Here is a 27,587-nt window from a genome sequence, read left to right on the forward strand (position 1 = left end):
GATTGACATATTTGTGAAATTTGAATGTCTTTAATTTAATATTATGTGTCTGTGTTTCATAACGTACGTTCAATCGTGTAATAAATAAATGTATTGTGCATATGTAAATAATGCTAATTTATTTAATTTTAAAAAATGTTACATATTTGTATCATATTTTATCATATCTTAAATTTTACAAGTACAAAATAGGAGATTACAATTGATAATAAATATTACAATTGATATAATTTTGTCTTGCATGTGTATTCTATAAATATCCTATTTATTAATATATGTACATTTCATTATATTGATTGGTTTCGCAATAGACAAGCTTTTATTTCAATATATGTTTACAGTTTGCATTGTAAGAAAAGATATATATTGAATAAATAATTTTTGTCATGTACACACATGCTCAAATACATGGCAAATACGTACAAAATTGTAACAAATTGTAATTAAGTATTTTTAATGTTATAATTTAATGTCTCAATTCAATATAATTAATATACATATTTGTGTGTTCGTGTGTGTGTGTAATCTTAATTGTTTCAAATGAAATCAATCTTTTCATGCAAATTTATATAAATTGATTATGATAGAGGCTTCTTTTATTGTTATATTAATTTAACTAATAATTTATTTCTTATCCAAAGCCATCTCTCAAACAAGGGACACTTATAAAATGTTATATACACATATCATGTACCATCATATTTTTTTCATAGATTTACATTTTCCAAAATTCGATCTCCGATTTTTCACGTATTTTATACGTCTTTTATATATCTATATCACATATTTTATACATCTTTCAAAAGTAAAATGAATGAAACTTCGGAAATATCCCGTTTTAGAATTAAACTATATTTTATACCTTATACATGCAACACAATTATAGTATATATATATATATATATATATATATATATATATATATATATATATATATATATATATATAATACAGTATGATTGTGCTATAATCGTGGTAATAAACATACACTCACATATAATTATATTAATGTATAAATTAAAAGTAAATAAGTGACATAGCATTATACAATAAATCGCTATCAAAGTACTTCATTATTTATTTCAATCTGCAAATTGATGTATATCATTTCTTACCATAATCATTATTAATATTTATTTACATCCAAAAAAGTATATATACAGGGTGTCCCATAATTCGCGAACCACGTTTCATGGGCAGATAGAGCGTGTTAAACTGAATAGAAAAGTCCTGTATCATTTTGCGATATTCACAATAATTATTGAGTTATTTATTAAAATATCTAAGCAAATAAGCGGGTAGAAAACATTATCTGATCAAGAGGCGGCGTCATGCAGTGAGCGGCGAGCAATGTAGCGACGCCGAAAAGTAAGATGATACTTTTGATACTAAGCGGCATATAACAAATAAGATATCCGACATGCCCACCGAGTCCGGCCTATCGCTTTCTACCCGCTCATTCGTTTAGATATTTTAGTTAATAACTCAATAATTATTGCGAATATCGCAAAATGATACAGGACTTCTATTCAGTTTAACACGCTCTATTTGCCATGAAAGATGGTTTGCGAATTATGAAACACCCTGTGTGTGTGTGTGTGTCACAATCAATTATGTGTAAAAAAATCACATTATCGTGTGTGTATGTGTGTCACACACACACACACGATAATGTGATTTTTTTACACATAATTGATTTATATAACATATATGCATTAAAAAGAAGAATAATTTTTGCCTTTTTTTTAAAGCATCCTCTCTGTTAAGTCTGACAGAAGCATAACGTGAGAGAGAGAGAGAGAGAGAGAGAGAGAGAGAGAAATTGATGTGATTTAAATAGAGCTAGGAAAATATACTACAAATTTTTTACCACACTATGTATAATAAACTACATAGTATGTGTGACAAAATGCATAAATATGTATACAAAGTAGAAAACTGAAGATGTCTACAAAAACTGTAAAGTTATACTCTGTTAATGACATCTGTGTATTAACATCTTATCTTTTTATATCAAGACAAAAATATATATTATTAATGCAGTACAGACAGAGCTAATATAGAATAGAATCATTTTATAGTTCAGAAAAATAATACATTCCTATTTTAAAATTGCACTGTATAACGTAACAATTTGTTTTATTTCTTTTTCATAGTTTTTACTTTTACCATGCTCTTCGCAGTCTTTCCTTTAGTCATTATCGCTTTTCTTTTCATCTGCATCTTAACATCGCTGCTCTTGGACACCTTCAGTTTTACGCTCTTAACGCCAATTTTGCTGTCCTTCGCTTTAGTAACTTTGGTAGCGAATGGTATTGTCACACCGGGTCTCACGAAATTGGACCCGGTTGGCTTATACTAGGCCGTTACTTTCACCTTCTTCTTCCGCTTCTTTTTCTTCTTATCATGAAGAAGCTCTTGCTTTTTCGCTATACAAAATCGACAGTACCAATCTTCATCGTCAGCTGGTGGAACCTGCATGCCAACGCATACCCTGCAATACAGAGAATATTGTGATATTATGAGAATATTGTGAGAATATTAGAGTTATAATATATAAAAATACTTAAGTAGAAGAACACGCAGTAAGCGATAAAAATTTATAAATAAAAATATTAATTTTTATATCCCTTTTATAATTTACATTTTTTATAACTGTTTACATAAGCATCTTAAAAATAATATGATCTGGAAATTATCTAGATAAATCGCAATATAATTTTATCTTTTATCTACGTATATTTAAAACAAAATCATCTTCATTTTATTTAAGATAAATATACATATTTTTATCTCATCTTTAGCTAGCTAATTTTAAAATCATCTAATTGTAAGCACAACACTGTTTAAGATCTACGCTTTCTTTTTAAATGTCAAATTTTTGTTAGATAATTTTACTATTAACATTACTAAATAACTATCGCCCTTTATTAATTATGTTTGCACAATCATGTTATTGGAATTGTGACGTCAAAGGCGAGAAAACACGCTAAAAATTCTTAGATACCATTTCGAAAAATTTTGATAAAACACTGATTTTAGATCGTTTTAGCACACTTTGCTTTAAGAATTTTCAGCGTGTGCTCTCTCGCTTCTGACGTCACAATCTAACATTCGCCGTGGTCTATTATTTTTACAACTGGCTAATCACAGACGTTTCAATGCAAGTTCAAATAGAAGTTTATCAAGCTACTCTTGAAAAAAGATTTATCAGCCAATTCTATTATTACATCGTTAAATTTTCACTACCAGTTTTTGGCTTGACTTTGATCTTGACCTTGGGGTCAAATTTCAAGGTCATTTGAAAGTCAATATAAAAATTTTAAATTAAAATTCCTATTTTTTATTATATATTCTTGTAACTAATCTCAAGAGCTTTCCAAAACACTATAATAAAGTATTTTTTCAATATATGTAACGAGAAATAGAAATTTTAAAACAAGATCATCTTCATCTTGTCTAAGATAAATTTACATATTTTTGTCTCATCTTTATATCTGGCTAATTTTAAAATCATCTAAGTACAACACTGATAAGGAATTTATTTACCAATGGTGACCTTGATCTTGACCTTGGGATCAAATTTGAAGGTCATTTAAAAGTCAATATAAAAATTTTAAATTAAAATTCTTATTTCTTATTACATATTCTTGTAACTCATCTCAAGAACTTTTCAAAACACTATAATAAAGTATTTTTTCAATATATATAATAAAAAATAGGAATTTTAAACAAGATCATCTTTATCTTATCTAAGATAAATTTACATTATTTTTATCTAATCTTTATCTAGCTAATTTTTAAATCATTTAAGCACAACACTGATAAGGAGTTTATTTACCAATGGTACCATGCGTCACAATCGTCGCAGCCAATCATTGGCGACCCATCATCCTGGTTGCCGCATGCGGGGCATATCCACACTTGACGACCACCTCGATCCTGTAACACTCATCTCAAAATAAACAGAACAAGAACCCGGGCGAGCGTCTCATCTAAACCCAACCCATCTCTTTGATGAATTTATTCTAGAGATTTCTTCTAGACAGTACAAAATTGTGTTCAAATATTTATTAATCAACATTCTCTGATGTTGGTATGGATTTGTTTTGATAAATTAGTGTCAAAGTTTCTTACAATTAGTGACTTTGCAGGGAAATTCAGTCAATATACCAATTTCGTTATGCTATCTATGAATTAATCTCATTCGTTAAAAAAAGAAATGTTTTTAATATATAACAATGAGATATATATTGATATATCTTAAAATAGGTTTTTCCAAAATTTCTTGAGTCTTAAATAATACATGAGAACTCATTTTGATGAAATAATGATTTATGATGGCACATGAGTGATCGGAAATGAAAACTTGTCTCTTCTTTTTTTTACATTATTCGATATCGCATATGTGTGTATATATTATTTAAATACATATTCTAGCTTTTTTACGTGTGAAAAATCAGTCCTATGTAAAACAGCTAACACAAGAACAAATTATTTCAATATTCATGGATTTTGCACTATGTCGTATATCATCCAGGTAGCAGACTGACCTCATTTTGACGTATAATGACGTCCATCCATCATTTTGACATCCATGACGTCATTTCCCAGCTAGAAATGAATTAAATCGATGTCGAATCGATATCGAATTGATGCCGAATTGGTCGAATCGATATCGATTCGACGTCTTTTCGACCGATCATTTCTGACTGGGTTTGACATCAACGACGTCATTTTGACGTTTAATGATATCAGTTTGACGTCAAATGACGTCATTTTGATGTTTAATGACGTCAGTTTGCTACTTGGGATATATGATATATGTATGTATACGTCATTTTACAATGTAAGCGTATTATAAAAGTATGTAAAAAACTAATTGTTCATAGCTTCGGCGAAAACAGAAAATGCCTTGCAACATTCTTCAAAAGGGGGTATAAAGCGTACTCACCACAGTAGTGGCTGGTGTTGTAGGCAACACGTTCCTGCCATTTTCTTTGTCTTCTTTGGCATCGTCCTTTTTAGTTATTGGGTCTGCTTTCACCTCTGTACCGTTAAAACTGTCTCAGTTATATTCCTAACGGGTCTCTCATGCTTAATTTCTTTTAAGAACCGTGCAAATCTCATGCAATGAACCGAACTTTATAATTTCTGCTGCCTTTATCAATGTCACTAATTAACTATATATGTATATGTATAGAAGATTATAAAAAATTCCGGAATGGCGAAACATCTTAAAAAGTTTAATAAAAAAAGATTTCAGACTGAAGTTGACAGGACTTAAAAAGATTCATTTATTGACCTTGAGGAAGACCATCAAGGTCAGAACAAGATTATCTTGAATTTTTTAAATGGTGCTTATTACTTAATGTAATGTTTGAAAAGGTCTAAAAAAAACTGTAAGAATGTGCAATAAAAAATAGGAAATTCTATTGAAAAAATTCAAGGTAACCTTGTCCTGACCTTGATGGTCTTCCTCAAGGTCCGTAAATAGATCTTTTTAAACTTCACAACTTTTGTTAGAGAAACATTTTTTATGAAAGTTTTTTTTAGATACTTTGTTGCTCCGAAACTTTTCATACATCCTGTATATTGTATATCGTAAATATATTTCTAATTAAAAAAAACACTAGTTTTTTTATAGACAAAAATTATTTTAAACTAGTATTTTTTATAAATTTTCGAATACTGAAAACGAGGCTGCAAACTAAATTTTACTAGCACGTCAGATTTTCAAAATAATTGAGGTTTAATGTGTAAAAAATGGCTTTTAGCGATATTCAAGATTTTTTTATAAAAAAAATTAATGTTATCTGGAAAGTCTGATCAGAATTTCCAAATAACGTTTTTTCATAAGAAAATCTCAAATATCGCAAAAAGGCCCAGATAAAAGGCCCGTCATTCGACGTCAAAATGACGTCAGTTTGCTACTCGAGGAGTTATTTTTGGATATTAAATTTCAATTATTTCGAAAACTTGACGTGCTAATAAAAATTGGCTTGTGACATCGTTTTTATTTAGCATCCAAAAATCTATAAAAAATACCTTGTCTAGTTTAAAATAATAAAAAAAGTTCTTTTGTAAACTAGTGTTATTTTCATTATCATTACCTCGTAAGCAATTTTTCATAGTAAATTTTGAAGATAAAAGATACATATTCATAAAAACGGTATTAGTTATATTTATAATTAATATGCATATTTTCTAATACTACTAGTAATCAATAGACAAATAGTGAATTCAAAGATAGCACATACATCCTAATAATTTCTTATAAATATTTGTAAAGAAATATATACGTATGCAACTAATGCAAAACTACACCTGCTAAATAGAGAAGAGAAACTAATGAGAAGCCTGAGACACATATTAATTAACATAATACAAATCTATTATTAAAAAATTACTTCCTTTTTGTGGCATATACAAAAATATTAAAACTAAACTATATATATGTTATTAATTAGTAAACTATATCATATATATATATATATATATATATATATATATATATATATATAGTGAATTAATATATTATTACTATAAGAAAACGTGGAAAATTGTAATATTAATGTACTAAATAAGTGGTGTAAAATTTAACCGTAACAATTTTACACATATGTCTTTTATATTAAAAGTCAAATGATATATAAAATATAAAATATTCAATATATGATATCAATTATGATATACATATATTTATAGTAATATTATTTCCATAAACTTTATAACTTTAATTTATAACAGAAGTAAATACTTGTTCATTAAATTCGTTAGAATATTTGTTTCTTATTTATTATATTTTATTATACACTGGTCAAAAAAATTATCGCAACACACAATTAATATCAAAATTTCGCGTAAATTTAAATAAGCAAAAAATTGTTGTATTAGGAAACTTTTCTTTGTTTTAAAAGGTGAAGTCTCTACTTTAAGAAACTTTTATTCGATTTTGATTTTATCCTATCCCCCTCTCTTCCCTCTTTAGTAAGGTGTTTTTTTTCAAAAAATTGCACAATTTGACGAACTCTACGAAGGTAAAATAAATTTTTTTCACAAATCTTATCTAAATTTTCGTAAAATATGCACTTTTTCCTACAAATTAAAAAAAAAGCAAAGTTCGTACGATTTTTTTAGCAGAATTATGGTATATCAAAGTCATCTATGCATTTTTGTACAATTATCACCAGCATTAGCGATACCCGACACGCACCAACGATGATTACGCGACAAATTGCTAATGATCTGCCTCACAGAATCTTCGCTAATCAGTGATCAAACAATTAGAAGACGTTTATGTAAACGTGGTTTAAGATCGCGAGTTCGACATTTTTCTCTTCTAATGTATGAACAAAATGTATGATCCATACATTTGGAGAGAAAAATGTCGAACTCGCGATGTTAAACCACATTCACGTAAATGTCTTCTAGTTGTTTGATTTTGTGAGGAAGATCTTCATTAACAATTTGTCGCACGATCAGCGTTGGTGCGCGTTGGGTATCGCTAATGCTGGTGGTAAATGAAAAAAATGTATGGGCAATTTTGATATGTTGTAACTCTACGAAAAAAAATCGTATAAACTTTGTTTTTTTTTTAATTTGTAGGAAAAAACCCATATTTTACGAAAATTTGGAAAAACATTGAAGATTTGCGAAAAATATTTATTTCACTCCGTAGAGTTCGTCAAATTTTGCAATTTTTTGAAAAAAAAAACACCTTACTTTTTAAAGAAATGGAGAGAAGGGGAAAGGATAAAATCAAAATCAAACGAAAGTTTCTTAAATAGAGACTTCACCCTTTAAAACAAAAAAACATTTTTTCACATACTATAATTTTTCATGGAGATACGCTTATTTCAATTTACGCAAAATTTTGATATTAATTACGTGTTGCGATAATTTTTTTTGACCAGTGTATATATTAATTATTTAAATTTGTAATAATAAGAAGAGACAAGTATAAAACGTATAGTATGTTGCATATAAGCCATACAGTTTAAATATTAATGTAATAAATAAATGATGATAAAATGACGAGGATTAATGATGCTTTCTTAAAATGCATATGATTAAATTAATTTTCTCTTTCAAATATTACATATTCAATGAAGAATTGTTTATATGTTTAAGAAAGATAATTGCAAATGAGGAAATGTTTACATTTGCATATGTGCAGCAATTATATAAATAGCAAATTCAAAAAATTTGGATGCTCTTCAGAAGAGATTTTATATATATATATATATATATATATACAGGATGTCCAAAAAAGTATAATCATAAATTTGGACATCCTGTATATATGTACCTATGTGCACAGGATATTCAATTTTAATCGACTACCCCAAAAACTTTTTATTTTTGATTGTAATTGATTGAGTGTAATTTTGATTGATTGATAACAAAATGTATTTTTAATTTTTAGTCTATAATGATAGTCTTTGTCGAGTTTCAGCGTTTTAAAAATAACTTAATTTTTAGAATAGGAAAATTGTTATCTACTTTTTTCAGTAGTGTATATACAAGTTGTTTTATTTTAATGGAAACAGTTGTATATCTCTTTTTCATTTCATATAAGAAAGATTAAAGTTTCAGATTTTAAAGAAGAAAAAAAGATGCTATATTCATTTTTTATTACCTTTTGAAGGTTATTTAAAAAGGTCACTTGGTTATTTAAAAAGGTCACTTAGTTATTTATTTTTTTTTTAGAAATCATATATCTTCAACATACAATGGGTGCGTTCCGTTATGCACTGCAAGTACTGACAGTACTACCAATAGCGTTCCGATATAGATAGCAGTGCACTGCGAAAGTACTATCATGAGTATATGACGTCATTAATTTTGACGTTATTTCCTGTTGCGATTACTGCAACCGGCGAGGTAAAGCACTCGCAGTAATCAAGATGGCTACCTCCATGTGTACGATGGAACTAACTTTTAAATTCCATATCTGAATATAATGATACAATATTTTTAACGTAATTTTTACATTTTATTCTAGGTATTTTAATTTGTCGTCTCATTTCATTTATTAATTCCATTTCCAAATCGCTTTCACTTGATGACTCACTCGAATCATATATATTCTCGATTAAATTATATGTAATTAATGCAATAATGGTATTATCCATTTCACCAATTTTTCACTCGATGATTATTAGCGAAAAAGGTTAGTTAAAAGTCTGCTGAAAGCGTACTGTAGTGCGTTCCGTTTTACTATTTTGCAGTAGCTTCAAAGTGCACAAAATTAAAAAGGAACGCTGTCAACAGTACACTTGCATGACGTCATAGTGCCAGTACTTGCAGTGCATAACGGAACGCACCCAATCTATATCATCCCAAGTAGCAAACTGATGTCATCAGATGTCAAAATGACGTCACTTTGACGTCTAATGACGTCATCTACGTCAAAAGGACGTAGTCCAAAATACAATTCATTATTTTTTGTAAGTTGAAATGTAGAAAAATATTGACTAAATAAAAACAATTTTAAACAAAATTTTTTGAGATTAAGAGATAAAAAGATTTTGTGTAATAAAAAATATTTATATTTAAGAAATTAATGACCTTCAAACTTTCAAAAGCTATATGTATAATAAATGAAAATCAGCATATCCTTTATTGTTCCTTAAGGGGATCCTAAACGTCTTTGAGAAGTCTGTTGTTTTTTCCTTTTTTATCGACAAAATGTGAGGTTAGATAAACTATAAATCTTTTTATTAGTTATACAGATTGTTTTTTACCTGAAATTAGAACGCTTCCTCCTTTGTTAATATTAATACTTTAATTTGTACAGGAAAAAGATTTATCAATCTGTATAGTCTCATATATCTTGATTACAGAATTATAAATTCTAATTTAGATTATAGTTTATCTAACCTCATATTTTGTCGATAAGAAAGGAAAAAACAACTGACTTCTCAAGGATGTTTAGGATCCCCTTAAATCTTAAAACTTTTATCTGATAAGAAATATTTTTTATACTTTATCAAATTTAAGATATACAGTGTTGTTTCTTCTATCAAGGCTCCTATAGCTTCTCCTATTATGTTGTAATTGTGACGTCATAGGCGAGAAAACGTATGCTAAAAAAGAATAGTTTTTCGAGGTATTTTAAAAGTGTGCTAAAGTCATCTGAAAGTGTTTCATCAAAATATCTTTTTATTTAAAAATTGCATCTAAGAATTTTCAGTAATATATGGTTTTTTCTATATCATATGTCATATTTTCAGTTATGTTAATCTAGCACTTGACTTTTAAAAAATTAATTTTTTAATACAGAAAATGATAACATTTCATGTATAATTGTTTGTAGTAATAATAATTTCTTCAGTCTCTTTTAGAATTGCTTGCAGTTGTTTATAGTGTTTTTCGTTTTGTTTGTAGTTACACGGTTTGTAAATTACAAAGATTTAAATAATGGTTAAAAAGTGAACTTTATTGAAAAAATTTTTCAAATCTGATTTTTCCTGGTGGTTAAGACTGATTTATAGTTTTTTGTAGCTATTATTATCGATACAAACAACTACAAACGAGTCTGAATCATCCGGGAAAAAGCAGATTAAAAAATTTTTTTTAAATTGACAAATTTCACTCTTGCCTCTGACGTCACAATCTAACATGGTCGCGGCGAAAACCTAGGACCCTCAAAATGGAACATCTTGTGTATATGTGTTCTTAAAATTTTATCAAGGAATTTATTCTTATAAAAGAAATATATAATTTTTTTCCGCTTGAAACAAATTTAATATTACATAATTTTTTTTTATTATTTAACTAATAAATTATTAAAACTAATTATTTAAAATCTTTTCTGAAAACCTTTTTGTATGTTATAAATTTTGCAGGAAAGAAAAGAAAAACTAAATAAATGCTAAAACAAATACTTAAGACTCAATTTGTGTAAAAATAAAGAATATTTAAGACTCAAGATTGGTATACACAGTGTTTCATTTTATTTTTGACAGACAAATATCTTGTTATTAGGTAATTTTAGAAAAGAATGTTTCCGACAAAAGTTGTACGAATTTGGGAATTAAGGGAACATAAGATAATGGCAAAGATTTGACCTTGGATAGTCGTTTGAAAGTTATATGAAGGTCACTTCCACAATTTCTTTATTATAAACCTCCATTTTTTATTACATATTCTTGTAACTTATCTTGAGAGCTTTCCGAAACACTATAATTATATTTTCATTAAATATTTTTCAAGTTATAAACTTGAAAGTTACCGCCACAATGAAAAATAAGAGGTTTATTTAAAAAATTGAAGGTAACCTTTACGTGACCTTCAAATGACTATTCAAGATCAAATCTTTATGTTCCTCTAGAAATCATATAATTTTTGTCTGAAATAATTTTTCTAAAATTACAGGACATCGAGATATATTTGACCTTGATTTGATTTCAAAAATAAAATAGGATACTTTGTATATATAGAAAGAGATATAGAAATACGAATATTAACATTTAAAAAATCGATTAAAATAATTGCAAAATAATTGTAAAAAATATATAGTAATAAATCTAAGTATAGTTGTAAGAGAGAATGTGTACTACATTTATAGTTTACAACATAACAACATATACTAAAAGCGTAGCTTAAAGAAAAAAAGAGGAGACATGAGACCGTCACCACAAATCCTAAATGCGTAGATAGCATAAAATAAAATAAATAGGAAATTTTGGACAGGCTTGCATTTGAAACAATGTTGATGGGCTGGGTTTCTCATTGTATATAAAATATATCAATAAAATATTTGCAATATAATTTAAGGTAAATTCCCCCTAAATTGATTGATTTTATGTCATAAAAATTTAATTTGTAAGATTTTACTGTACATATTTTACGTTGATCTATTTTTTTTAACATACGTTTATTTTATGTCAGATATTAAATTATTTAAATTTTTAAAAAATTTTTAATATATTATATAATTTAAATTAGAAAAAATAATGTAGTTTTTCTGGTATGCAATTCTAAAATTGGGCAGGAATGTATATTTTTTTTGTTTGATATTGAATAGTGCTTCCAAATCAATAATTAATAATCTGTGCAAATCATTTCCTGCCTAGATGACGTATTCAATTTGTTTATAATTTTTGTCATAAAATATTTATGAATATCAAGGTTCTAGAATTTTTTAGAGTCATAATGCGAATTTAAATAATTTAAATGATTCCCCTTAGTGTAAATATCATGACAAAATGATACTTACAAAATAATATGGTGGTTGTTGTGGCGATATTAGAGGTTTCAGGACTTTAGGAGGATTGTCAAACTGAGAAAGTATTGGCTCACTTTGAGATAGACTTGGAAAATTAGATTTCTTTGCTCGAGGAATTGATGCAAGTGACACGCTAGTAAGATTGGCAGAGAAAGACTCTGTAGGAAGAGCAGGACTTGCATCTAATATTCCCTCCTCTGTTTTCTTACTTGCTGACTTCTGCTTTGGCGGTCGTGTTACCAGTGCCGATATTTTCGCCAATTCCGGACTTGGTTCCCGTTTCACTTCTTCATCGGGTTTTTTCACAAGTGGTTTAATAGTTCTGTGCAAAATACAAAAGTAGATAATCAATATATATCGGAAAAAATTAAGGTTCCTGACTCCTCAGCAATCATGTTGAAATTCTGACCTCACCTCTGACGTCACAATCTAACATGACCGCGACGAGGACGCAGGAGCCATTATAAAAAACAAAATTTTATCAAAATTTTGCTGAATTATAAAATATACAAAAATTGTTTGACACAGAAACTTCTATAAGTTTTCAATAAGTAAATAAAAAATATTTATAGACGAACTTTTGTATATAATAAAAAGAAATAATAAAAAAGATAAAAATTACAAAAAAAGTCGAAATTATAACATAAATTGTTAATAAAAATATAATTAATGCCTCACATTTTCTTCATAGGGGCATTATCTGGTGTTGCTGGTCTAGGAGAAGCTGTACCTAATTTTAATGTTATTTTTGGTACAGCTTCTGGATTTTTATCCTCCCTCTGTAACACATACATAATAAATTGTTGCTATTTATTATGTATTAATAAATTATTGTAATTTAGTATTATTATCATTATATATTATTATTATTATTTTATTATTAGTCAAAAGAGATAAATACCATATTTTTCTTATTTGAATCCTTTTCCTTTTTCTTTTCTTTTTTCTCTTTCTTTTCCTTAATCTTTTCTAGCTTTTCGCGTTTCTCAGCCTTTTCCTTCTTCTCTTTCACTTTCTCGCCTTTATCTTTGTGTTTCTCTTTCTTATCTTTCTTCTTCTTCAATTTGTCTTTCTTTTCTTTCTTGTGTTCTTTAGATTTCTGCAAATTTTATATATAAAATTTACTACAAGCAAAAATAATGAAACAACAAAAGCTACCAGAGTACAACTTAAAACTACAATATAAATATACATGACAGATAGACATGAAGGGAGATGCATTTTTATCATTCACACAAACGCAAAATTGCTTTTTTCTCGAAATACTTTTCCTTAAAAAAAATATCATTCAGGGTGTATACTCAAATCTTAGAAATAAATTCCCCGGTGATTTCATGATTTTCTAAGCACTTTTGTTCAAAATTCCAGGTAAAATTAAAGTATTTTAAATAATATTTAGAATACAATTTTGAAATAATTATCTGTTATACATAATTTTTTAACATAAATGAAGTATTTTTTTAATATAATAATGTAATATTGTATTATATTATAATAAAAAATATTTTAATATATACTTTATGTAAAATAAATTTTTTATTCTTTAAAACTATATTTTAAAATCACAATGAGGCAATTTTTTTAAAAAATTCCTTGAGTTCAAATCAAATTCCATGAAAATTCCAGGATTGTTCAAGGTAGAACAAAGGAGGATGTTAAAAAAGGTCGATTTCCCGACTATCGATGGAACCTAAAATTCGAGTTCCATGAGAATCTATGAACCATATAAGATGTAAAAATGATGGCCTTTTTTCCTAGAGACCTGGGGAAAGTATTGAAAATCTATCAAAACTATTGAAAATAGCGTCATTCGATCGATCTGAAGACAACTAAAGTCGATGACATGGATAAATTTTCAATCAAACCAACTTCTGATTAAACACTTATCAAATAGTTTTCCAGATCAATAATGTTTTAATATTAAGATCGCAAAATTCAAGATTGCGGATTCAATATAGTGGATCAGTATTAAGGAACACTAGATGCCAGGAATGTGAAATCAGATCGTTTATTCGGAAGTAACTACATCCTGGCATCTAGTGTTTCTCAATACTGATCCACCATATTGGATCCGCAATCTTGAATTTTGCGATCCCGATATTAAAACATTATTGATCTCAAAAACTATGTGATAAGTGTTTAACCAGAACTTGATTTGATTGAAAATTCATCCATGTCATCAATTTTAGTTGTCTTCAGATAGATCGATTAACACTATTTTCAATAGTTTTGATAGATTTTCAATACTTTCTCCAGGTCTCTAGGAAAAAAGGCCATCATTTTTACATCTTATATGGTTCATAGATACCCATAAAACTCAAATTTTAGGTTCCATCGATAGTCGGAAAATCGACTTTTTTGAACATCCTTCTTTCCTGAGAATTCCAGGTTTTCTAGGTTTTTCCAGTGAGTATACACTCTGTCATTAAACGATAAAATGCAAACCAAAATATGGATATCTCGAATATAATTTCGTACCGAATTAACCACATCGTTCTTCTCGGATTTTTCAGTTTTAGGATTTTTCGACGGCGGTATTTGCGCGACGGGTACCGATGGTGTGGGAAGCGTGATTGGTGCGACAGATGCAGGCGCTATAGGCGGTGAAATGCCCACGGGCGGCACCCTCTCGGGCACCTTCGTAAAGAGCGGTTCTTTGTTTGGCTTAAACATTTTCGCAAGTTTGTTATCCACCTTTTCTTTGCTGTTATCCGCCCTTTCACTTTCGCCTTGCACGACCGACGACGACGAGGACGTTAACTCAACCGGAGGAAGTATCGGTAACTTTTCACGCTCGTTCGCCGATTTTATTTTCGGCAATGCAAAGTCCTCCAGAGGTTTTATGGGTGGGTTGAGAAAGCGCGGCGGTAACGGCAAATTGGGCATCGCCGGATGAGGATGACCCGGTCCGCCGCGACCCAACGGCAACGGAAATCGCGCGAACATCGGAGGTATCAAGCCTGGCGCCGAGGGAAACGGAAAGAAGGGATACGGAAGTGGAGGAAGAGCAGGCGGTTCTCTGTGTAGCAATGGCTCAGGTGCCTGCGGTGTCTTCGGCCGATCCGGTATGTCCAATTCCGCCGCATCGTTCTGAAGCTTCGCCTGCAAAATGGTGGTCACCAGCAAAACATGTATTAATATTGGAACTTAGGGATGTGTAATAAAAGATATGAGCACGCAATCAAAGGAGGATGTTAAAAATAAACCATTTTTAGCCCAAAAGTGAAAGGAATCTAAATCAATAATTGAAAATTGTTTTTGGGATCTTCTAGAAATAGAAAATAACAATTATTTGTCCATTAGGTCCGGGAAAAGTTATGAGAATTAAGATTTATTATCCCTTTCTAATGTGGAGTAAAAAAAATAAATTCTGAATTTGGACAGCCAATTCAGCTGAAAAGAACAAACTCATTATTTTAAATAAAAATTGTTTGAAAAGGAAAAAAGTTGATAATCGTGATAATCTTGAATTTTAATTTTTAATCAAGGTCATTTGAAAAGGTCAATTTAGTTTTGAAGTCATCCTAAATTTTTCACATAAATTGATTCCTAATAATATTCGACATAAAAAAATTACAAAATAGCCAGAATGTTTAGAGATATTTTATGTGTGCTTTAATTTGACTTACAATTTAGAAATTTTTGTGCCAAATATTGCGAAGAATCAATTTCCAAAAAAAAGATAGTTTGATTTATAAAAATTAGGTTGAGCTTTAAATAACGTTAAAATTATTAAATTAAAATATTATAGATTAAAATTCAAGATTATCAACTTGTTTCAAAACCAAATAATTTTTATTCAAAACATTGTTTTTTTAAAACATATTTTATATACTTTCCAAAACAGGACACCCTGTAGAAGTATTTGATATTTTATATTCACGTAACAATAGTATATTAGCTAACAAGTGCGGGGGATCGTAAATCGGCCGAGAGTACGAAAGTTTGGCGCACGAGGTGAAGCCGAGTGTGACAATCCGCACGATCGGCCGATTTATGACCCGCACATGTTGGCTACGATATTTTGTGTGACCGGTGCGTGGAAAGGGAGCCCTTTCTAAAATCCCATCATGTGCGTAAAGGGCGACTTTTCGCGCGCCGGTTGCACAAAATTATTATTTTCGCTCGCCGTGACCATGTTGAATTGTGTCGTCAGAGGTGAGAAAGCATACGCTGAAAATTTTTATGCCGTTTTTAAATGACTAGACAATACAAGCACGCACTTTGCGCGCGCCATTGATATTGTTTTTCTTTTTATTTTCTAACTGTCAAATTGTTAATCTTCGCGATGACAGTTGCTTGATACTTTCAATTTAACAACAAAGCGACACGAGACAAACAATCATCACTGCAGAAAAGCGGCAACAATACTTGCGAGAATACCCTTTTTAAAAAGAAACATAATTTTAATTCCTGAATTTTTATTATGTATTACATAATTTTAAACGATATAAAACTATAAAGTCACCAAATGATAATTAAAAAATGATAATAATTCAATCGATCAACTCTGGCAAATAAGTAATTTTATTGAATATTCACAACGTTTCGGCCGTGGGTTTCGGCCCTTATCAAGTGCTATAATATAATATTTATAATTATTAATATTAATAATTATTAGAAAAATAAAAATAATAAAATATATAGAAACTTTCACACGTTAATACGCAAACATACCTATGTTCTTAAAACAAAGTAAATCACAACTTTTTTAAAAAACAAAAATTCGATCTTAGAATATGACATGATATAATAACATGATAGTATGAAAACGAAATAACTATGTTATCGTGCCGATTTCAAGCTCCTTATATACTCACTATTTAGATCAAACTGTTTGATCGTGCAGACGAACTGTCAACCTCATCATAATGTGCTTTATATAAAACATGCTCTTTGTACGAAAAATGCACATTCCCTAGGATTAGAGGACACGAAAGAAAGCACTGTTATCCTCTAAACTTAGATTAGAAGTCTAATAAAAATTTGTAATTAGAAATACGATTTATACGTATGTGTGCGTGCGTTGTGTATACGTGCATATGTTTTGGATATGTGTGGTTATTTTGTCGGTGTTCGTCATTTCCTGAGGGATCCCCTTAATATATTTATATAAAATATATAAATTTTATTTTGACAACTGTCAAACTGTTAACTCTCTCAACAACTGCTATGAATCTAACGCATAGCAACGGCAAATCGAGACAGCCAATCAGCATTGCAAAAAAGCGACAACAATGTCAATAACATGCCTTTTTTAGAAAGGGGGTTGGGCCTCATATTACAGTTAATTGATTATAAAGGGAAAATAATAGTTTTCAAGGTCGAAATAGCATCTAAGACTTTTTAGTATTTTCTCGCTTTTGACATCACAATTCCAACATGGTCGGCGAGGAGCCAAGAGCCTTAATTTGACAGAGTTAAAAATGCTTTTCTACGATTGCAATACATACATCGATGATTTTAGGAAACTCCGATTTCATATGAAAAACAAGAAATAATTATAAAGAAAAATTATAGTTTTCCTCATCTATTTTGATCTCAATATGGCATCTCAAATTGCAAACGAACTATCAACTCATCATAAAAACAAGGTTCCTGGAATTGAAGAAAAAAACCCCTACTGTTATTCTCTAAATCTAGATTAAAATTGTTCTTAAATATACAGGGTGTCCCATTTTAACTTCGACACTCAAATATCTCGACAAATATGAAGGATACGAAAAAACGTTTCAAACAAAAGTTGTTTGGATCGAAGGAAGACATAAGGTGCCATTGATTTGACTTTGAATAGTCATTTGAAGGTCACGTAAAGGTCATTTTCAATTTCTTTATTATAAATCCCAATTTTTTAGTGCACTAGACAACACAAGCGCGCGCTTCGCGCGCGACAATGATTTTATGTGCTTTGATTTGATATATATTATTTTGAACAACTGTCAAACTATTAACTTTCACAATAACAGCTGTTTGATATGAATATAACACACGATGCGAATTGAGACAACCAATTAGCAACGCGGAAAAGCGGCAACAATACATGCGAGAATCGATTTAACATGCTTTTTTACAAAAGGAGACTAGTACGCAGCGCGCGCTTTCCTCGATAATCTATATAATTATATAAAAATATTTATATTGATATCTTGGAATTTACAAAAATTAAAACAACTACAGACTTTTGTCAAGATACTCAAAATTTTATTAAAAATGAACCTTTTCATCAAATATCGCCAAATTCAAAACCAATCTTCTAATAGTCTATTCATATAAAAAAAAGTATTCCAATATATTAAAATTTATGGACTTAGAGTAACAATAAATAGTTTTTGAAAAATTAAAATTGCGTTTAAATTTAAAATAAAAGCGCGCGCTAGGTGTGCGCCAATTTCTTAGTTTTATATTAGCTTTTAATACTTTAAAACTTGCCAAAAATACATTTTTCCTAAAATTAGTATTATTTTTTCTGATATTAATTTTATTTTTTATATCATTTGTTATGTTTTTCCTAAAATCAGTATTATTTTTCGTAATATTAATATTATTTCTCCACAGATTAGATTTATTTTTCCTAATATTAGTATTTAATATTTTATTATTTAAAAAAAGAGAAGTCACTGCAGTAATTCTCTGGGAATACGTAATTTAATTTTAATTATCATTTCAATTTTTTTAAATTATTATTTTAATCTTAATTATCGCTTTAAATGAATTAACTGAATGAAAACTAATTAAAAAATGAAAAAAGGGACAGTAAAATATGGTTATACGTTCTTTAAATGGTCCTCAAATTCATAATATAAAATATTTAAATATGTTGTATCAATACCTAACATAATTCATATACTGGGTTCTAATTTGGAAAAATTAATCATCGTTTTATATGACTAAAATTAATTAAAAAATGAAAGAGCGGGCTTCAAAATAGGAGAATACGTTGTTTCAATGTCAGTTTAATAATAAAGTTTCAGTTTAATAATAAAAAATATGCAAAATGAAATGTCAATACCTAACATAATGATTCGCGCGTACATTGAATCCTAAAATTAAATATCGCTTTAAATGACCGAAAAAAAATTAAAAAATGAAAGAAAGGGCTTCAATATATGGGAATACGTCCTTAAAATGGTGTTTAGATTAATAAAAAAAAATATTGAAATATGACGTGTCAATACCTAACATGATGAATCGTACATTGTGTCCTAAAATTTGGAAAAACTAATTATCACATTAAATGACTAAAACTAATTAAAAAATGAAAGCGCGGGCTTTAGAATATGAGAATACGTTTTTGAAATGGTCCTCAGTTTGATAATAAAATATATTGCAAAATAACGTGTTATTATCTAACATAATGATTCGTACATTGGGCCCTAAAATTTGGAAAAATTACAGCTATTATATAAAGCTTCACCTCCCTTTCTCATTTCCTCTTTCTTAATCTCCTTTTTTCCAATTCTTTGATGTCTATAATTTTTATGTTTCCTCTCTTTCTCTTCTCTCTCTTTTTCTCTATTTCTTTCTCTCTGTTATTAATATTATATATTATAAATATATTATTTAATAATCTGTTATACCACCTGAATTCTGGGCTTGTATAATTTGGAAAGATGAATCCAAATTTGAACTTTACGGCTCCAAAAGACAGCAGAAAATATGAAGACGAAAAAATACAGCTTTTAATGCAAATGACTATTAGAACAGTGAAGCACTCAAAATACGTAATGTTGTGGGGATGCTTTTTGTTTGCAAGATTCGGTAATTTGAAAATCAGTGGTAAGATGAATGGGTTTTATTGTCGCAATATCTTACAAAAAAATCTTAGAATTTCTGCTCAAAATATGGGCCTTGAAAATGAATTTATATTTCAACTTGACACTGGTCCGAAAAGCACACCTCATGTATCGTTAAACGATTTCTCGATGAGGACAATATTAATGTTCTTGAATGGCCTCCTCAAAGTCCAGATCTCAATCCCATAGAGCATTTATGGGATGAATTAACAACTTTGAAGAATACAGAGCAGCTTTGAAGAATGAAGTAAGATCAAGAAAAATATTTTAGAAACATTACTTGATTCTATGCCGCGTACGTTTAGAGGCTGTGATAAAAGCAAAGGGAGGTCCAACACGTTATTAACGTATTAATTATAAATTAATTATGTTATAAACCTTTTGTATTTATGTTATAGAACTTTTGACTCTTTTCATCATTTGACTACTTATTTATGAAAAGTGATAAAATTATAGAAATAAACTGCAGTAAGATAAAATGTAATATTTTTGTTAATTTAAAGTATTTTATTAATTAATGTTAAAGTATTTTATTAATTAATGTTAAAATATTTTATCTATTTTATGGTATCTTTAAAATATATGCGTTATACATTATTACTAGTGTCATATTATTAAATAAATGTTTAATTTATGACATTTTAATACTGACTACTTATTTCTGATTCTCACTGTATATAGTTTTCGTTAATTATTCGTTAATACTTTTATGCATGGAATAATGAGACCAATCAATTGATGTAAAGAAAACACATAGTTGCTTTTAAGAAAAAGTATGCAGCTGCATGTTGCAAATTAATTTTCTTTTGAACTTTTGTTTTTTTAAATATCAATTGATTGATCTTATTATTCAATGCATAAAAATATTAAAGTAAGATTATCAAAAACTGAATATTTTATAAGACAGTTTACATTTTGTGTCAAAAAATTATTTTCAAACTTTATAGTGTTTTGGAAAGCTCTTGAGATAAGCTACAAGAATATATAATAAAAAATAGGGGTTCATAATAAAGAAATTGAAAGTGACCTTCAAGTGACCATTCAAGGTTAATTTCAAAATATGGATGCCATTTTATCAGAGTTCACCGTTTACTGAAGGATCCCTTTAAGCGGGTAAAAATGATGAACGCAAGATACATATATCCTACCTTCTTTGGGCTGACGCACTGTTTCGGACTCTTCAATTTGGATTCCTTCTTTTTGCCACTCTTCTCTTTCTTCTTTCGCTTTTGTTCCGGTACAGTGGGCACACTCAATTCCGGAGTTTTCGGCGTGCTGGGCGTACCTGGCGGCGAAATGTCGGCATCGTCGAATATATAAACGTCCGACTCCGAACTCTGCACGTCCGCCATATCGGCGTCCGGTTGCACGTGCACATCTGGCGTGTGCGACGTTCTCTTCTCCTCGCGTCCTCCCTTCGCGTCCGCGTCGTTACGATGCGTCGTATGCTTCTCTGTATTCTCGACGTCTATTATCAACTCCGGCGAGTTTTCGCGCGAATCGAGGGTATCCTTATACTTATGCGGCTCCGACGTCTCCTTATCTTTGTCCTTCTCCTCGCGCGGCTTTGTTATCTTTTTGAATATGTTCAGCTTCTGTTTATCCGGCTCCGACGGCAATTTGTCAATGGTATCCTCTTTCTTCTCGGCAGCGGGAGAATTGTCTATTAAATCTATCACTTTATCACTCTTGGCCTTCGGCTGAGTGGTTTTCACCGGCTTCGAACTGCCAGCGATGGCTGATTTTGGCGACGCGATCTTCGGCGTAGATGGTCTGCTGATCTCTTGCAGCATAGTGGATTGCGCTTTGCCACCGCCCGGCTTCAACGGTTTCAACTTAGCTAGCTCCTTCATACCGACCAGCTTCTTTATCTTACTCTCATCCGTTTTATCCGGATTGAACAATTCCTTCACGCCTTTTTTCTTCTTGTTCTCCTTATCGAGTTTACGGTTCTCCGGGCCTTTCTTCACGATCTTTTTCGGCTTCTTCTCGCACTTCAATTCAGGTGGTACCATTGGATAAGAGCTCGGTTGCGGCGACTCCGATCGCACCTGATGAGGCGTTCTCGCTTCAGGTAGCTTCCCTTCTCGCGCAGGTGATAAATAACCGGAAGTAGTCATCATAACGCTGCTTATCTCGCGCAAAGGTCTGCCCTCCTCCAAAATTTTCGCCCGCTTCGCTATGGAGCTGTCGAAAGACACCGGATCACCGGGCCGTTTGAAAATTACTTGTGGAGACATTCTGTGTGGCGACGTGTTATTCGAATTATTTGATGATGTGGCACTGCTAGATGTCAGCTCCGTTGCTGTACCATTTATTAGACTTTCATTCTTCTCCGGTATATATTCCTCTGTAACTTTTTTTTATTATGTTATTGTAATATAAATATTTATTATAATTGTTATGTACTATTAATATACAGGGTTTCCAAAATACTTGAACATAGATTTAGTAGAATTTCTTATCAGATAAGTGCTTATTTATGATTATTTAATTATAGTTAACATAAATTGTTTTATTATAATTTCTAACTATTCATTTTTTTGTAATATTTTGAAAACATCTTATATAATTAATGTAATTATATTAAACACAGTGTCAATGTAGAAAATATAATTTATTATCGTACCCTCAGTATCTGGATACATAGCTGGTAAATGTTCATGTATATGCACTGATCTAGTGACAACTTCACGACTGCCTGGTTTTAAAAAATTCAAATGACTTTCACGCCGAACTGGAAATTGTGGTATCTGTATAGGACACGATACAGAATCTACATTCTTAACATATTCAACTAATTCCTGTATATCGATATTCATATGTTGAAATGTTAATCCTAAGTCATCAAGATTTGGCTCTGTCCTTCCTACTATAAAGTAAAAAAATAAAAGTTCAAAATATCTGTACAAATATAAAAAAATTAATTTATTAAAAATGTTTGATATTAATAAAATTTTAAGAATACTGTATATAAGTAAAAAAAACTTTTTAGTACTATACAAAAACATTGGTATACAAAAACATATTGTCAAAATCATCACAACTCACAAACTTCTGCATATTGATGTGTCAGCTTTGAAACACGTAACATATATTCTTGCATAAGATCTACCATAAATTCTAGTGGCGTAGAATTAATAGAATGCCACCCTATCATCTGACAGATCTGAGCAACAACAATTTTTAAAATGCTCCGACTGTATTCAGCTGACATTTTCTTCCTACAAAAATTATTAAAAATATTAATAATTGAATTATTTTTGTAGTTTTTTTTTATAACAATATATTATTTTATAAACTATATGTTAGTATATTAATTATATAAATGATAACAAATATATAAAGCAAACAATAACAAAAAATATACACATAATTGTATTTAAAAGTTTATATACATATATGTATATATCCATACATACAATAAATATATTGTATATAAATTTAATATTGATATTAATATATTGAATTGAATATTATGTTAAATAAAGTTTTTGCTTAATTATGTTATATGGATAATATGGATTTCATTTGTGTATTTCATTATATATATATATGTACATACATCCATACATACATGCATACAAATATATATATATATATATTCATTTTATAATATATATATATATAGATATATATATATACAATATTGAATTACAATATTACATAAATTTTTCATAAAATTGTGAAATTTCTCACATAATAGAATAACCAATATATTCTTACAGAATTTTAACTGTCTAAATTGTATTTATTCGGCCAAAAACTGACAAAATCAAGCTGGAAATCCATTTATTTTGCAACAAGATCGAAAAAAAGTATCAGAAGGCGATAGACAGTGTTGACTCACCTGGATACGATACGACAGCGAAAGAATATTTTTTCAATCTTTAACCAAAATTTAATTTCACATTGTTAATGCGATCGATGTAACTTCAGTCGGGGCTAAATATAGTACGAAGATTTCCATTTTTTCTTACGCACACCAAATCCCAACGATGCAACGCAAACTTTACAGCTCGCATGCCGCCATTTCTATATCACGGTTGATGCAAAAATGTAGATGGTGTTAAGGGTCAGCAGGCGACACAAGCCACAGTTTAGGTATAACTAGTTACGACAGTAGCGTCGAAATCACGGTCTTACATACAGGGTATCGATTCTATAACTTTTTCTAAAGTGAAAACGTGAAAGTGAAAAATTTCCGCCAATCGCACATCAATTTCATTTTAAAATCAATGCGTGATTGGCGAGAATTTTTCACTTTTCACATTTTTACTTTAAAAAAAGTTACAGAATCGATACTCAGGAGATCGATTGTATATTAGTATAGGTTTGTTCGCGTCGCATGCCCCAACATGCTCCTTCTTACTCCAATGCGCTCGTATTGGTGCGCTCCTCGAATTAGACCAATACGAGCGCATTGAAATAAAAAGGAGCAAGTTGGAGCATGCGACGCGAACAAACCTTAGGGTGCATTCGTTTATGCAGTGACTGCCGCAGAATGCCGCAGATGTCGTTCGTTTACTCCACCTGCGCAACCGACTGCAGCGCAGTTTGTTGTTCGTTTAAGCAGAGCTGCTGCCTATCTGCGCAGCCATCTCGGAGGTCCTGCTCAGGATGCTTTGCTCGCAGTACTGCGGACTACTGCGTAAACGAATGTAGTCTTCTCCATTGTTAAGCCAATTGAACTTGGAAACGTTGCCTGAAAATTATTTCAATTATGAGTTATGTTATGAAAGTTCAGAACAAAGAAGGTGGAGAATAACTCCTCCAAATAGATCCTACAAAACTAAAAGTAATGCAAGGTAAGTAATACAATAAAATTATGAAGTTTGTTAATTTATATTTACGATCCAATTAACTTAAAAATGCACTTTTATCAAGAATATAAATTTAAAGTAATCTGTTTAAAAAAAATGTGCTTTGTATAAAGATGCAATTCTGTTACAGTCATTCCTAGCTATCAAGCTACTTCGTCCCCAGTTAGTTTGGAAAAATCTGAGAAGTCTACATTCAGCAACATTTCAATCCTACCGTCATCACTATCTGAAAATGTTATGTGCACACGTCATATGTCAGAACCTTCAACCTATTTAAAAATTTTATTATATTTATTCAAATAATAATTCATATTTATTTAAAATTTCTTTACTTACGCACTCCAATTACAATCTGAGCAGTCAATTCACGCAGGTGATCGTTCGATAATGATGTCACGTGACTCGCAGATAATAGACGCAGTGGATGCGCTAATCGCTGCATAAACGAATGCACCCTTATATTGAAAATGACAAAAGTGAGCTCTTGCTTGATTGGGTAACTTTCATCATAGTGAAAATACGAACTAACTCGCATGAAACTGTTCGGCAAGAAATTCTGTGTCGAATAACGTCAAAATCGTGCGTAGTGTTGTTTAATATCCTCTATATCACACATACCTCGAGAAAGTTACGTGAATTATTTTATTGCTATGATAATAGAAAACGACGATAATGATAATAAAAGACAACAAATAAAATATCAAAATATTATAAGGAGGCAATTAAGAGATTCTTTAGATCCGTTTGATACACCAGAGACTACATTTGTCAAACTATACAGGTATAAATAAATTTGTATTATAAATTTCATTTGCAGTATATGTTAAATTATAATTTGCATATATATATATACATTAAATATTTATCTATATTTTAAATTATAATCTCTTTACTTGTTATGATATAATTTTATATATCTTTAATGTAATTTTTATATATTTTAGGTTAAATAAAGCTGCAACTATGGAGCTACTAGAAGAATTGATACCTTTTATGCCAATTAAAAAGAGAAAGACAGCAATTCCACCACATTTACAAGTTGTTAATTTATCAAATATTTTCCTTCATCTTTCCTATTTTATTAAAATGTTCTTATAGTGTTTTCTACTTTATATAAACTGGACAATCAATGCTCAACAAATACCAAATGCTTTATATTATATTTAGTTAAATTTTCTCAATTTTTATTGCTTTACGTAAAATCGTACTCATTGGTGCATTGAGTGCGTAATTTTTATGAAGTAGAAAACATATATGCATATACGCTTTACGGAATATTCACTATGGTTTGTGCTCCCGTGAATCTAGGGATATCGTATTTTCACCTTGCTCATAGCCAATCGCGTGTATTTCTTCACGTGAAATGAATGTGCGAAAAATGAGAAAAATCGACACAAGTAGACAATCGATTCTCAGGGGGTCGATTGTGTAACTTTTTCTAAAGTAAAAACGTGAAAAGTGAAAAATTTCCACCAATCACGCATTGATTTTAAGATAAAATCGATGTGTGATTGGAAGAAATTTTTCACTTTTCACATTTTTACTTTAGAAAAAATTACACAATCGACCCCTAGGGTACCTATTACGGTTATTTGGGTGAGTTTGCTCACGAGATAAAAATCACAAAAATGAGAGATTCACTAGATTTTGACCAATAGAAGCGTAGACAACCTAGTGAATCTCTCACTTTTGTGATTTTTACCTCGTGAGCAAACTCACCCAAAGAACCGTAATAAGTACCCAGACCAAAAAATAATCGATTGTGATAGGTCAATTTCTTACGACTACAGCCTACGACACTTCATTGTAGAAGGCCCTTAAACCTACGTTTACATCTGCGATTTACGACTGCGACTTATTTTGGACGAACCTTTGATGTTCGTGTCCCTCAGTCACGTAACTATCCGCCATGTTTTTGATAGTATAAAAGCGCGTTATTCAAAGATATATAGAATACAAAAAAATGATTTAGGGTCTTAGCACAATACGACGTAACAGTGACATAAGTCGCAGTCGTAAATCGCAGATGTAAACGTAGGTTTAAGGGCCTTCTACAATGGTTTGTCGTAGGCTGTAGTCGTAAGAAATTGACAAACCACAGTCGATTATTTCAAAAATAATCGATTGTGATAGGTCAATTTCTTACGACTACCACCTACGATACTCCATTGTAGAAGGCTCTTAAGGCTTAGGCCTAGTCTATAATAAGTCGTATGTTGCAGTTGGATGTCAGAACGTAAGCGATTGTCCAATAAGGAAATTTTGTTTTTGAAAAAGAAATTTTCTTATTGGACAATCGCTTACGTTCCGACATACGATGTATTATAGAACCGACTTTCGAACTTACTACACCTATTGTAGATTCGGTCTAAAGCCCGTATCACTACGAATTAGGATTGGGATGATTGAAATTTCACCAATTAGAGCAAAGTTTACAAGCTTGAGATTAGTTTTCTTGATTCTGATTAGTTATATTTCAATTCAATCTCAATTCTAATCCATAGTCTGATACGGGCTTAACTCAGTTAAAGTTAAGATTTAAATTAACTGAAGTTAAATCAAAAATTAATTTTTAAAAATAAAATTTACATTAAATTAGTATTTTGTTTGTTAATTCTTTTAAAATTTATAATAACAATGAAAATACAAGTTATAATAACAATTAACAAGGAAATTTTGATTTTTATTTAAAAACATATTTGTAATTACAATTGATGGTAATAATATATATAAAAA

General features: G+C 30.0%; 2 protein-coding genes and 1 long non-coding RNA gene across 11 annotated transcripts; 1 reads left to right on the top strand and 2 right to left on the bottom strand.

Moving 5' to 3' along the window:
* Window positions 1-100: 100 nt before the first annotated feature.
* Window positions 101-24,075, bottom strand: Taf3 (TBP-associated factor 3). Of its 8 annotated transcripts, none has more exons than XM_085489066.1 (11): window positions 23,879-24,075; window positions 23,080-23,252; window positions 22,658-22,900; window positions 21,177-22,378; window positions 14,714-15,337; window positions 13,137-13,334; window positions 12,914-13,014; window positions 12,310-12,557; window positions 4,955-5,049; window positions 3,842-3,942; window positions 101-2,494 (listed from the first exon to the last, which is right to left on the bottom strand). In XM_085489066.1, the coding sequence occupies exons 2-11, from the start codon at window positions 23,243-23,245 to the stop codon at window positions 2,359-2,361; spliced, it is 3,114 nt and encodes a 1,037-aa protein (XP_085345192.1). In that variant the 5' UTR covers window positions 23,246-23,252; window positions 23,879-24,075; the 3' UTR covers window positions 101-2,358. The 8 variants fall into 8 exon arrangements, with proteins under 8 accessions (XP_085345192.1, XP_085345189.1, XP_085345190.1 ...); XM_085489063.1 differs by having other exon boundaries at window positions 12,445-12,557; window positions 12,914-13,041; window positions 21,177-22,384; XM_085489064.1 differs by lacking the exon at window positions 4,955-5,049 and having other exon boundaries at window positions 12,227-12,557; window positions 12,914-13,041; window positions 14,930-15,337; window positions 21,177-22,384.
* LOC146720096 (uncharacterized) lies at window positions 23,878-26,052 on the bottom strand. The gene is made up of 3 exons (XM_085489067.1): window positions 25,840-26,052; window positions 25,188-25,469; window positions 23,878-24,733 (listed from the first exon to the last, which is right to left on the bottom strand). The coding sequence occupies exons 2-3, from the start codon at window positions 25,384-25,386 to the stop codon at window positions 24,597-24,599; spliced, it is 336 nt and encodes a 111-aa protein (XP_085345193.1). The 5' UTR covers window positions 25,387-25,469; window positions 25,840-26,052; the 3' UTR covers window positions 23,878-24,596.
* LOC114931720 (uncharacterized) lies at window positions 24,490-25,992 on the top strand. 2 transcript variants are annotated; one of them, XR_003819734.2, is made up of 4 exons: window positions 24,490-24,836; window positions 24,982-25,430; window positions 25,512-25,632; window positions 25,796-25,992. It is a non-coding gene; the product is annotated as an uncharacterized LOC114931720 (long non-coding RNA). The 2 variants fall into 2 exon arrangements; XR_003819733.2 differs by having other exon boundaries at window positions 24,982-25,632.
* Window positions 26,053-27,587: the final 1,535 nt, after the last annotated feature.

The sequence above is a fragment of the Nylanderia fulva genome, unplaced genomic scaffold (assembly GCF_048542155.1).
Source record: "Nylanderia fulva isolate GAGA-0341 unplaced genomic scaffold, ASM4854215v1 Scaffold78, whole genome shotgun sequence".
In the NCBI taxonomy this organism is placed as follows: Eukaryota; Metazoa; Arthropoda; class Insecta; order Hymenoptera; family Formicidae; genus Nylanderia; species Nylanderia fulva.